Here is a 13,759-nt window from a genome sequence, read left to right on the forward strand (position 1 = left end):
GCTTGTATGTGAAACCTAAGTTCTATGTCAACAGATTGATTGATTTACAAAATAAGTTTATGCAATATTAAAATACTAGATGAAACTGCCATTGAATGTTTCAGATGTATCTTGACTTAAATATTTACTAACATGTTAGCTAAAGTAGTAGAGAAAGGCAAATTTGACGTTACACGCTGAAACAAGCTTTTATGGAAACATATGCCAACATGAAATATGGTACTATTCAATTATACCTTACTACCACTATACCTTACTATTACACTATATTCTTTCACAATTTGATATTTTTACAATACTAGGAATTGTTTAAATATTGATTTTTTTTTAATATAAGAATACATATTTACTAGTGGTATAGACAATAATAATCAATAATACTAGTGCAATAGATTTTGTATAATTTAGTTAACTGTTTGCTTTGAAACAACACATAAAGACTTTTTCTATTTTTTGGTGATTATTTATTTTGATATAATTACTATCCCATTTTCACAGTAACGGGTATATTCAACATTTAGTGAATGTGTATGTGCATCTGTGCATGCAGATATACATTCACAAAAGGAACCTTGGGAGAAATATTCTAGAAACTGAAGTATATGAAGTTGGAATGAAATTACAAAGGCTTAAGTCATACTTAATATTTGATAAATATTTTCATTTAGATAAGATTTTTATAGTTTGTCGATTTTGGAGCACAGTCTTTGTATATTTCCAGTGTGTGTATGAAGAAAACTAAATATAAGTATAAGTAAATGATACTTACATGTGATTTACTAGAAAACATCATTTGAATATTATATTCTGTAAACCACCCTTTAAAGGATGAATCATCCATCATACGCTGCATGTTACTATTCAAATTGTATAATCTGATGGCAGCATCATATATTAAAGAACCAGGAAATGTACAATGAGCTGAAGTACCACTCCCCATCAGACTGACTCCATTTTCACATTTGAGAATTGAAGTGGCTTTCTCTGATGGCCCTGTTGCATCTGATAAACAAATAAGTAATACAGTAAAATTATTAAAAATTCAAACAAAAATAATAACACTTTAAAATTATTAGACTCGCTTCCAAATTTTATTTTCCAAAGGCTGGTTGCCACTATGCATCTTTCTTGTTATCATTACATTGTATTTTATAAACCATGATATATATATATATATATATATATATATATATATATGATGAGAAAGAATGATACCACTTACTGTAAGAACAATGCAGTGTTTATGAAAGAACTTCTCGGTTTCAAGTATTATTTAAGCAGCATTTTATTTAAAATATTACTTACATGAGTATATAATGTATTAATTACAGTGTGTGTGTATATATATATATATATATGTACATAATATAGTAAATATTGTTTTATTCATGGGTGCAGCACTGCCATATTCATGTCAATAATTGTGATAACCGATCTTGATTTGATAAACCATTCACGCACCGGGCTTTCTGCTGTGGTGTAGTCATGATAAAGCTGCCAACTGGATACATAGTGAAGGTCACACAGTGGTGCCAACCGCGATGAAAAGCCAAATATAAATATGAGAACCAGTTGCTTTTAACTGATTCCATTATTTCATTAAATTTTTTTGGAGCCAAAGAGTTCATTTATAAATACCCCATACACTAAATCAGCTTTAAAAAATAAATACAATATACTAAACAATATTGAAGTACATACTTTAAATAAATTTTCAGGAAAGTGTTACTAGAATGATCATGAATAATAGTTACTTCTAACTGTTTACATACATGTTCATTGCTGTACAGTTCAATGTATATGAAGGCTATTTATTGTAATAAAACTTGTTTTGCTATTTGCTAGTACGGATAACACATGTAGATATTCTTATTAAAAAAATTATTGAAACAGAAAAATACATACACATACATGTATAGTTGATGCACATTCATAAAATTACGCACTTCTTACTTGTACATTCCTATCAAAGTTTCTCTTTAAAAAATTAAACAGTTAGATATATGTAAATATATAGTGGGTGATTCAAAAGGAACTTCACAAATTTAAAAGCATATAACAATTTATTGAAATAACTTACAGTTTTGATTGAGGTCTCATTTCATAGAAAAACACATGAAGACTGTTACCCAACATTCACTTTGGTTAGATATGGCTTCCAATTGTAATGTAACATACATGCCACCTGATGTCAATTTCATTCCAAACTGTAGCTAGCAGTCAGGCATTACTTCTCCAGCTGCAGTGTCAATTGTAAGTCTTAGCTCGTGGTACATAAGTACCACTTATGTAGGCAAACGTGGTGCATAAACCCAATCTTTAATGAAACCCTAAAAGAAAAAATCTAGGGAGCAAGGTGGCAATGCAGTTGGAGCTTCATGACTAATCCACCAACCTGCGAATAAAGTATCAAGACAATATCAAACTTCTAGGCAGTATTGAGGTGGTGCCCCATTTTGTATCACCTCCATATTGTCGTCCAATCTTGTAATAATAATGGTCATTTTGGTCATCACTGTCTAACTGATGAATTAGAAAATTGTCCAGATAAACTATACCATTTACAGTTGCCTTCTGAAAGAAGAATGGGCCATAAAGTCTTTGTTTGCTTATGACACAAAAACCTATCTGAATGAAAGTTTGGTGCCAAGAGCGAACTGTATTTTTAATAGGAGGCTCCACACCATAATATCTACAAAAATTAGGTTGTACTGCAATTGCTGACTGCAAATCGTGAAACCAAAACAAATAGCGAGCATGTTCTGCACCAGTAAATGTATCCATTTTTAACAACACTGGTGACAGTGCCGGTAATCGAATTCGGTACTAATGAACTACACGAGTCAAAACTTGATGTGTTTTGCAATGAATGAAACCTCAACCGAATCTGTAAGTTCATTCATTTATAGTAGGTCCTGTGACGGTTGCAGCTCCCCACCTTGTTCTATCCTTTGCTAACCTCTTATTTTCGCATATTTTCCCTTTTACATAATTGCATCCATCATTTGAAATCTCTTCCTTTCTTCCATCGCATCCACTAATAAACACCTTCTTCTCATACAATGTCTTAGTCAGAATCTGTAAGTTATTTAAATATATTTTTAAATGTTTTTAAAGTTGTGAAGTCCTTTTTGAATCACCCAGTATTGTAGACCTGTAGCTAACTGTTTATGATGATACTTTGTTCTCGCCAGATTAGTATACTACTGTTTCATAAACTGAATCCTAGACATATTAATTTTGAAAGATATATTGTTTACGCAAATTATCTTTTATGATCGCATAGGATCACTTTATTTTATCAATTTTCAAAGTCTCTTTGATGAGACTGTTTGGGTTTTGCGGTCCTACCAGAACTTTTTTAAACATTCCAAACATTTTGTCCTTTTTAGTGCTGAAAATATTCATGTTGCGAGTTTTTGCTTGTGAGTGTGAAGCGAGTATTTTTGTTCTTGATTTTCTTTCTTTAATTTTAACTTATCTGTGGTGTCTTCTGGTGTAAGGGCAATTTCCTTCAGATCCTCTCTTATTTTCTAATCCGTCAGCATCCTGTCTTGGTGTTTTCTGAGTCAAGATTGTACTGTACTGTTTCAGAAGTCTTGAATCTTGCACCTCATGATATCTCCAAAGAATCCTAGTCTCCTCTTACGCAAGGTATCAGTGATGGGTTCTAATTCTTTGTATATGACTTTGTTGAGCACAATCCACCAATGTCTTTCTTTCCTGTCTTTCTGGTACTTTTTATTGATGCAGGTTCTTCCAGTTCTTCTTTCAATTTTCTGGAGTTTGTCTGTCTGATTGTTTGTTTGGAAGAGCCTTTCTGCTGCATAAGTGGCTTCTGGTTTTAAAACTGTGGCAGTAGTGTCTTATTTTTGTGTTTATTGATAGGCAATTTGTTATAAGTATATCAGGTTAATTTATGAGCTTTAGCTAGTTTGTTTCTTCTTATTTGGATTGAGGTTTTTTCATTTAGGTTGTTTGTTACTATTTCTCCAACGTATTTAGACTGGGTTACTATTTTGATTTTATAATCATTTATGTTTACTTCTTTTAATTATGTTGGATTTTGGGGCATAATTTCTGCCTTTTTTTTAAATTATATTTCGAGGACAATTTTATTTCCAATTTTTGAAGTTCTAATATCTGTGATTTAGCTTCGTTGATGTCGTTTGCTAGCTGTGCCAAGTTGTTGGCGAAACCAAGGGTGTTTGTTTTAATTTTTCAGACTATTTTTACCTTTGGGGGCATTTTTTAAGCCAATCCCTAATTATGATTTCTAGAATGCAGTTGAATAACAGCAGTGAGAACCCATCGCCTTGGTGCAGTCCTGTTTTGATCTCAAATGGTTTCAAGAGCTCGCCTCTGAATTTTAGCTTTGATTTAGTGTTTGTTTGGGTCAGTTTTATCATGTTTATTAATTTGTTATGTCGTCCGAGAATTTTTAGTAGGGATTCTCTGTGAATGCAGTCATAAGCTTTCTTGAAACCTACAAATGTTATCACCATGTCTCTGTTTCTTTTTCTGTTGTAATCCATTATTAGATTGAGACTCATAATCTAGTCTGAGGACAGTTGCTTCAGGGTCTGAAACCTCTCTAGTATCTCCTAGTTCTTTCTTGAGTTGTGAACCGATCCTATTGGGGATGATTCTTGAAAGAATTTTATATAAGTCTAGGAGTGAGATTCCCATGTAATTGATAGGGTCTGTTTTGTCCCCTTTTTTATGGCAGATGAATGAGGGCTGTCATCCAGTGTTCTGGTAATTCTTCTTTGATCCAGATGTTGACAAGCTGCTGATGAAGCAATTTTTGCTGATCTTCCTGCATATTTCTCTGCATATCTTCTCTTGCTGCTTTGTAATTCTTCATCTCATTCACTGCTTGGCAAACTTCTTTTATTATGGGAAGGTTGATGTTTTCTGGTTGTTATTATTCAGGTGTTTGAGTTGAATTTTAGGAGTTTTGTTGATTCTTTGCAATTTAGGAGTTTGTTGAAATATTTAGCTAGGATTTCTGCGTTGTCTGTTATGGGCCAGTTTACAATTTTCATTCTTTATAAGTAGGGTTGGGGATTTGTATTTTTAGAGCTGATTTTTGAAGGTTTTGAATATGTCTCTTGGCTGTGTTTTATTGAATTCTTTTTATATTGAATTCTGTGTGTCTTTACGGTATTGTCTTTTTATTCTCTTGTTCGAGTGGTTTCATTTGTATGTTTTACTAGATTTTGGAAGGATGTTTCTAATTTTTGGGATTGGTGAAATCGCCATACTTGACTTCTTTTCTCCAATGTTTTGTCATGTTTGCTGTTCCACCATTGATGTTTTTTACAGGATTTTATTTGGGCTAATTCTTCAGCAATTTGTTTAAGGTTGTTGACTAGATCTTCAAGTTTATCTGCGATTGTTATTTTTTCTGTTGCTTTTTGGTAATTTTCATTCTTGATTACTTGGGTAAGGTCCATCTTTCTTTTACTTTTAGGGGCTTGGTTTTGTTGCTTTCTTTGGAGTAAATTTAATTTTAATTTTGATTACATTGTGGTTTGAGCCTGTGTCTACTCCTCAGAGGACTTTTATATTGTAGATCTCCTTGTTGTGGTGTTTGTCCATGAAGACATGGTCTAGTTGACATTCTCCTTTAGTGTAGTCAGGGTGTTTCTAGGTTTTGAGGTTTCCTCTTGAAGTATGTGTATTTCAAGAATAGTTTGTGATTTCTGCAGAGACTGCTGAGTCAAATTTTCCTATTTGTTCCAGATAATGCAGGCGCACCTTGTGGAGGCTCAATCTGACTTTTGTTACAGTTATTTTGGGGAAAAGTTACAAAGTCTGATCCTAAATATAATGTTCGCCTCCTCAAATAATAATAAAAAAACAACATTTTCTTGGTATAAGCATCAGAAAAACACTAACACTGGTTTTCAAAGTAATTGCAGGTTAAACTTGTCATGAATACATATTCTTCACCAATTTCAGATATTAAATTTAATTATAAAAGATGAAGTTATAATGCATTATAATATGTAACAAAAAAATTGGCTGTACTTTTAGAGGAAGGAAGTGAAAAATTCATTCATGAAAGACAAAATGATTCAGTAAATATAAAATTATACTTAACAATATTAAGAATAGTACCGGTAAAACAAATTAAAAAAAAAAATCCAAAATACTTTTAAAACTAATTCAAAAACAGATCTTAATTATCATTCCCAATAGACTTGGCTAACTCAATTAAGTTGCTTTGTTGATCTAAAATTACAGAAAGAAACACACAGTTACAATGATTACAGAGTCTTGGGATCCATTCAGAACAAAGTTGTATGACCAGCAGTGAACATGTTAAAAATTGTACAAAGTTTGTCCAAAAAGAAACTTTTAGAAAAATTATTTTATTTCCTTGTTAAATCATTTTTTCCACTGTTTGGATTTGATTGTATTTTGTTGATAGTAACTAGGCTGAGATTGAAGTTTTTTCAATCTCATTTATCATCTGGAAACTGAATTCTTTCAGGGGAACTCTGCTCGATCATCTTCATGGACAAAAGAAGTATGCCAGAAACAGATCAGTTAAAAAGGAGGTTGAGTACAATTGTGTTATCCCTTATCAAAAAATCTTGAACACAAGACACTAAATGAGTAAAAGTAGTATCATAGTGCAGTGTCCAGATTTTTTCTGCCCAAGTTTCAGATGTTTTCTTTTTAACTGCCTTTCTCAAACACCACATAAATTTCAAATATAACTTTTTATTGATATTACAGCTACATCTGACACACTATCACCTTCTAGTCAAAAAAACAACTAACATCACCTCTTCACAGGGCGACTTTGGTATGCTTGAGCTTTTGTATATTGATCAATTTGAAAAAAATTTCATGCGAACATATAACGACTCAAGAATCTTAATTTTTTATATCGACTCAACTTTACTTTCATGCTTTTCATTTAATGTTTAAACAAAACAACATTCCACAGTTTATCTTGGGCTAACTTCATATTATTAAACACCAGTATTTATTTTATACCTAAGTGGATACTTTAGACATCAAATTCTGGGAATAGTAAGGATTATTTCATATATAATGGATTAAGTAAGAAATATTTCCTAGGATATGGCTGTAATATAAAGTTAAGTGTTTCTGGCAGTTCATTGTATCTATCCTTCTCATAATTATCATTTAAAAAAAAAATTATGATTATTTATGTTAAGAAGAGATCATTTAAATTAAATCATATAATGTTATCATAAATGTTAAGGGATTATTTACGTTAAAAAATTATTGTGTACTTGTAAATAAATTATTATCAAACATACAATACCTTAATTTTTGGGGTAGTTTGTAAGAGTTTCATGTGTTTTATTAGTAATTTTACAAGTATTTTATTTTCTGTTCTGGTTTTGCTGTTGTCCATGTTTCTACCATAAAGCCCAGTACATTTCATACAAATATTTTCAAAAATTTCTTTCTAAATTTTAGATTTGTATTTAATACTAGCAGACTTCTTTTTTGTGAAGACTACCTTTCACAAGCTTTTTCAAGGCTAGTTTTGCTTGAACCTGTCTGATTTTGATATATGCATTATTTTGTCCCTTCGCAATTTTGATAATAAATTTTAGCTTCATTTCTCAAAGGTTTTTTCTGATTCTTCTATGTATTATGCCTACCTTTTCAGTTATTACATAACTAAATATGCAACATAAATAAAATGTTGCATAATTAAGTATTTTTTACTTTTAACGTACTATTCAAATTATTATAATTTTTATAAATGTTTAACATTTAGTTAATGAACTGTATTTTTACTACAGAGTGGGCTAAAAGTCAATTTTCCTCTATGAAGAAAATTAATTTTAAGAAGTAGGAAACTTTGTTCTTGCAGTTGGTTGTAATCAGTTATTCAACCGTAGTTCAGTTCATATTTTTATTAAAAATAATAATGTTTAAGTAGAATACACGAGAGTAAGTTTTAAAATTTTTAATAATACAAGAATGAATAATAAAGATACCTGTTGTCATCCATAAAGAATTCTGTTCAAGATTTCTTATCAACTACCAAATAATCAACATTTATACAAGCTAAACATTCAATTTTAAAAACCTGGTGGAGTTGGAAATATTCCTAATTTTTTAAACCTAGAATAGTTCTTTTAAAACAATAAATAACTTATAATATGACATTAGAGAAGCTGCTTAAAACTGTTTAAAGTCATACCTATCAACCATAAACTAGCAGTTGAAATTCATCTTCTGATATGAATACATGTAAAATTTAGATCATCACTTCAAGATGTTAATGCAAAGTTCTTCAGACAGTTATTTAAAAGAAACTGAAAACTGTATAATAGCAGCTCAAAACGTTATTTACTGGATTGTTACAATCTAACTTTAAATATGGATAAAACCATTGCAATGTGCTTCTCAGGTAGATGCAACACCTAACTGCATGGATAGAATTCTCATTAATGATAGCATCTCTGTTGCCCACAAAGCAGTAGTTTTGAATATTTTAAAAATCAAGCTGTACTGTTTTTCTGTGAAGCACTTTAATAAAAAACTAGGCTTGTCATCATTATTAATTACTTATTATGCTTAAATTATATTCTCGTATAAAATATGTTGTCTCTTGTGGCTTCCTCAAAAATCTGAATGAGTTTTTAAGAACAAAAATGGGCTGTCAGATCATTGTCTGGTGTCAATAAGTATGAAACGAGTAGACCTGTAATATTTAGAAAATTAAATATGTTAAATTAAACTTGTGTTTATTTATGAATGTGAAATCTTGGTAAAAATGAATGGTCATTTACTCTTAAAAAATTACTATATCCATCTTTACCAACCTAACTCATACAACACTTTGACTTACAAGAAGCAACCTTACTATGCTACTGTTGCCATTTTTAATAAATTGCTGAACCATCTGAAAAAGGTTCCTATCAATTTATTTGAAATAAAATTACAAGGTTTTTTACAGAAACAAAATTACTCTGTTGGTGAATTTTTAGATAATAGTAATTAAAAAAAAAAAAATTAAAAAACACTTCTGAATCCCATTCAACATGTATGCAAATATGTGTTCAAAATAATTTCCAAATAATAGCATCTGAATGCTATTATTTGGAAATTAAAAAAAATTTTTTATAAATTTAGTAATTTATTATATTTACCTTAACAATATTTCATGTGTTTGTATTTAAATAATTAATGTAGGCTTTAAACATATCTATTTTTTATCTTGTAATTTGTTTTGATATCTATAATTTATTTTATACTGACATGATCTGTGTAATATATTTTTATGTACTTATCGGAATAAAACCTTATTTACAAACTGTGTAGTCATTGGTAAAGAGCCCTCAAATATCAACCAAAAAGGCTGAACCACAATGTTAGGGTGAAAATATACAGAACAAGTTTATGAAAGATTCTGAAGGAATTAAAACAAATAGAATTTTTTGAAGTATCTAAACCCAAGATTTCTTCAGCCACTCTGTGAAAATGATTTTGAGCAAAGGATGGATCCTACTTTCCCTAACTCAGTAAAATGGGTGGATGAAATTTCTTGTGTGATTATCTTAGGGAACATAATAATAACACTGATCAACGATGATTTTGTTAAATGAGAGTGAATAACTGATTCTTACAGTATTTTTCATGCTGATTTCAAATATGATATCAGAGTTCTTCAATCAGGCTTAGTTTTTTTTGTAAATACCATTTTTATTTTCAGATAATATCATGCTGAACGTAAGCATAGCATTTTGTGAACATATTTTATTATATTATTTATCGTCTAAATAGCTTTTGTTTATTTATTACAGTCCCTTAATTGTTGTCACATTGATCTGTTAGATATCATCATGTTTATTATTTACACATTAATTAAAGCGAACAAGAATGTGACTCATTCTTCCTATTTTCATCTTACTATAAACATATCATTCACTCATTAGTTATTTCTATCGTTATTACATTTATTTAAGAAACCATAACTATTACATTTATGTCAGAAACTGTCATACAGACTAGAGAAATATTTTTAATTCTCATTCAAGTGTGAGTTCTCGTTTGTGTAACATTAAGTTTTGTAGCTGGCTTTCGGATTTGCTGGTATATGTTGTTCAGTAAAGTGAGTGTATGTTTATTAAATTAGTGTGTTTATAAAGTGTTTCTTTTATATTAGTTGTTGTAATGTATTAACAATGCCTTGCAATTGCATTAATCATTCAAACAATCTCTGTTATATCCGTGGTAAGGTAACGTTGAAGTCTCAGAAAAGAAATATAACTCCACTGATAAAAAAGTTGTATGAACTGTATTTTGGATATAAATTAAGTGATCAGGACAAATCTTGGTCTCAACATGTTTTCCGTACTTCTTGTGTAACATTGTTGACTAGTTTGCTAAATGGATATCATCACATGACATTTGCAATTCCAATGGTTTGGAGAGAACTGAAGGATCACACCACAGACTGTTACTTTTTTGTAATAAAAACATCTGCGATAACAGCTAAAACTAGATGTACTGTTAAATATCCTGATATTCCCTCTGCCATGTGACCAGTGCCACATAGCCAAGAGCTTCCAAATCCAGTACCACTAGAAATATGGAACTTAGATAAAGATGAAAATGTTAAATCTTGTGTTGACTTATCAGGCGATGAAGAAAGAGATCCAAACTTTTTAGAAAATAGATATACTGAACTCCATTTAATTAATCAGTCAGAATTAAATTATCTGGTTTGTGATCTAAATTTATCAAAGAATCAAGCAGAAATACTGGCATCAAGACTGAAAGGATGGCATTTTTTACAACCAAACACTAAAATATGTGCTTTCTGTGACAGAGAGTCAGAATTTGAACATTTCTTCTCTCAGTATGAAAACTTAATATACTGTAATTATGTGAACTCTTTACTGGAAGCTTTGGGACATATGCAGCATTCTGACGAATGGCAACTTTTTATTGACTCGTCAAAGCTTAGTTTGAAAACTGTCTACTTCACATTGGAAATAAAAACCCATCAATACTATTAACAAAAAGAGTGGCCATAGAGAGAAGTACTGACTGTAGGAGAGAAGAATGTTGTTAGTCAGGCATTAGTAAAATCAGAAAAAGTTTATCTTCCAGGTTTATTCAAAGATTTTGTTAAAGCAATGGATCATAATGGTGCAGGGTTTCAGTTTCTAAAACACAAATTCCCTAATATACGCGATGCTAAAATAAAGGAAGGTATATTTGTTGGACCACAAATAAGAAAACTAATGAGTGATGCAGTATTTGAAGAAAGTTTGAATGACTTGAATGTTGGTGCATGGAAATCATTTCAAAGTGTGGTAAACAACTTCCTTGGAAACTATACGCCCAGTAACTACAGAGAACTTGTGCGTGAACTCCTTCAAAACTACAAAGAACTTGGGCGTAATATGTCATTCAAAATCCATTTCTTACATTCACATTTCTATTTTTTCACTAACAATCTTGGTACTATCAGTGATGAACATGGAGAACGCTTTCACCAGGGAATATCTACAATGGAAACATGATACCAAAGAAAATGGAACCCAAAAATGTCAGCTGATTACTGTTGGAATCTAAAGAGGGATCTACCTGCAGCAAATTACAGCAGAAAATCCAAAAGGAATAAATTTTAGCCGAGTACAAAATGCAGGTAATGTATTGTCATATTATGTTCACCATACGTTTCAAAAGAAATTTCAATTACAAAAATTGAGCCTGAAGAAAAAATCTGTTAACCTATATGAAATCAGCATAAAAAATATAAGAATCAGCCACTCTCATTTAATAAACAAAAAATTTAATTTTGTTGACCAGTGTAATAGTTAGGGAACTTAATGTACCTGTTGGTGTTTAGTGTTGGATCACAAAAAAGGGAGTGTTTGAATGTTTATTTTTTCTTCAGTGGAAGTGTAAATTCATATCTTGAAATATGTTATGAGATATTATTCCTAAGCTAACAATCATATATTGTACATTGGTTGTCCCATTGGTAAGCAAGATGGAGGACTTTCTTGCTACCTCAATCAAACTTTTCCTAATGAATAGAACACTAAGAAACAACTGAATGGCCATTACATTCTTGTAATTTGGAACTTGTGTTTTTTTGTTTGTGCCTAAAGGTAAGGTATTTTTTTTAATGTAAGAAGTATGCAGGTAATTACATGAATTATCCCCAATTGGCATATTACAGTTTCTTTCTGGACATGGTGCTTTTTGTGGTAGGTTGGCCAGATTTGATTTGATTAATTCAAGCTTGTGTTCGGAATGTAGGGCGATGTGTGCCATATATTATACGTCTGCCCCAGGTACAAAGCTGAACGTACCAAAGTAGCTAGAGAGCTAGTGAGGATTAATTCTGGTTTTGATATGCAAATTAATTGGAAAATCAAAAGGGAATGGAGCATAGTTGCTGGCTTCCTTAGAATCTTAGTCCTACGGAGGATGGTTGAGGAGGTCTGATCTGTAATAGATAGGTTGGCTACGGGCCTGGCAGGGTGCTTACTTCGCAAAGACATTTTGCGAAGTAAAATGCCAAGGCATTTTGGCAACGAGCCCCAGTTAGCTCAGATATTAGCTGTTAGGATGAGAGATACTCTGGTCCCTTGTGCGTCTCAGAGTATCACCGTGGTATATCTTATTATCAGTGTTCTTTTGGCTATCGGTCGTGTGTGTACCTTCCGACAGTATCGAGGTTAGCTGGTCTTAAGGCTGTATTCACGATTTACGCATTTTAAGTTAGACTCAACATTTGTAGCTCTGCTGCGGTGTGCTTGGCGTGGACTTGTGCGGCGCGTACTCGCCTCAATGTGGCGAAAGGGTGGCAACGACTGCTGGTCGTTAGTCCCCGTGACAGAAAAAAGGCCTTGCCTTTTAGTCCTTCTGCGCTCTTGTCAGAGCAAGGACCGTAATCTGTGGTTCATTGTTGTACGTCTAGTGCACCAATCAATCGTTCCAGCAGCGGCGAAGAGGTACGAAGTGTGACAGGAGAATGCAAGGGTCTCCGGCTGCCCGTACTCGCTGCGGGTAGTTGTCACTTTGTGGGCTTGCCCAAACTTGATAGTAGTAGGTAGACAGCGAGATTTTAGTTAATTCAGTAGGACTTAGGGAATCTTCGGCCATGTCGGAGTTCCAAGAGGTGAAGAAGTCCAGGCGGAAGAGGAAACCTGCGCCAGTTCCATCGACTAGCTCCTCAGAGGACGAGGTCAGCGATGCAATGGATACAGGGGCACCCACCCAGGTGCGGTCCTTCCCTGTAGTAGAGGCCATCAAAAATTCTAAGGGCAGACCTGGCAGTTCTGCTCTGTTGTTGAAAGTCCAGCAGGACCTGGACTACTTAGTAGATTTTCTTGCGCTTCCCGGCGGAGTCAGTTCGGGGGCGAGGAAAACGATTCTCCCTCGACTTGGCAAGTTGAGGGAAGCTTTCAAGGCGGTTAGTGAGGGTTTCAAGGCCTTGGCCTCCAAGCCCCACGAGGTCAAGGCTCCCAAGGTGGTTGTTCAGGCCCCAGTGCAGCCCAGGCGCTACGCTGAGGTCCTGAAAACCAAACGCGAGGCCAGCAAGGCGGCGAAGAAGCCGGAGGTAATCTTCGTGAACAAGGCAGAGGGCTCGAAGACCACGAGTCAAGACTTAAAGCGCGATTTCCGTGAAGCCCTTCGTGGTGATCGGAATCGGGTTAGAATTCGAGATATTAAGGAGACCAGTAGAGGGTTAGTAGTTGTTGCTGACAATAAGGAGACGGTCCAAGTCATT

The 13,759-nt window shown here is 32.9% G+C and overlaps 1 protein-coding gene across 6 annotated transcripts in view; it reads right to left on the reverse strand.

Moving 5' to 3' along the window:
• LOC142321891 (hexosaminidase D-like) overlaps nucleotides 1–13,759 on the reverse strand; it is an 83,873-nt gene that overhangs the window by 16,648 nt on the left and 53,466 nt on the right. For all 6 annotated transcript variants that reach the window (XM_075360411.1, XM_075360393.1, XM_075360383.1 and 3 more), the window contains one exon: nucleotides 770–1,002. In XM_075360411.1, coding sequence (XP_075216526.1) covers nucleotides 770–1,002 — 233 coding nt within the window. The remainder of the gene's footprint in view (nucleotides 1–769; nucleotides 1,003–13,759) is intronic.

The sequence above is a fragment of the Lycorma delicatula genome, chromosome 1, assembly GCF_047948215.1.
Source record: "Lycorma delicatula isolate Av1 chromosome 1, ASM4794821v1, whole genome shotgun sequence".
Taxonomy (NCBI): domain Eukaryota; kingdom Metazoa; phylum Arthropoda; class Insecta; order Hemiptera; family Fulgoridae; genus Lycorma; species Lycorma delicatula.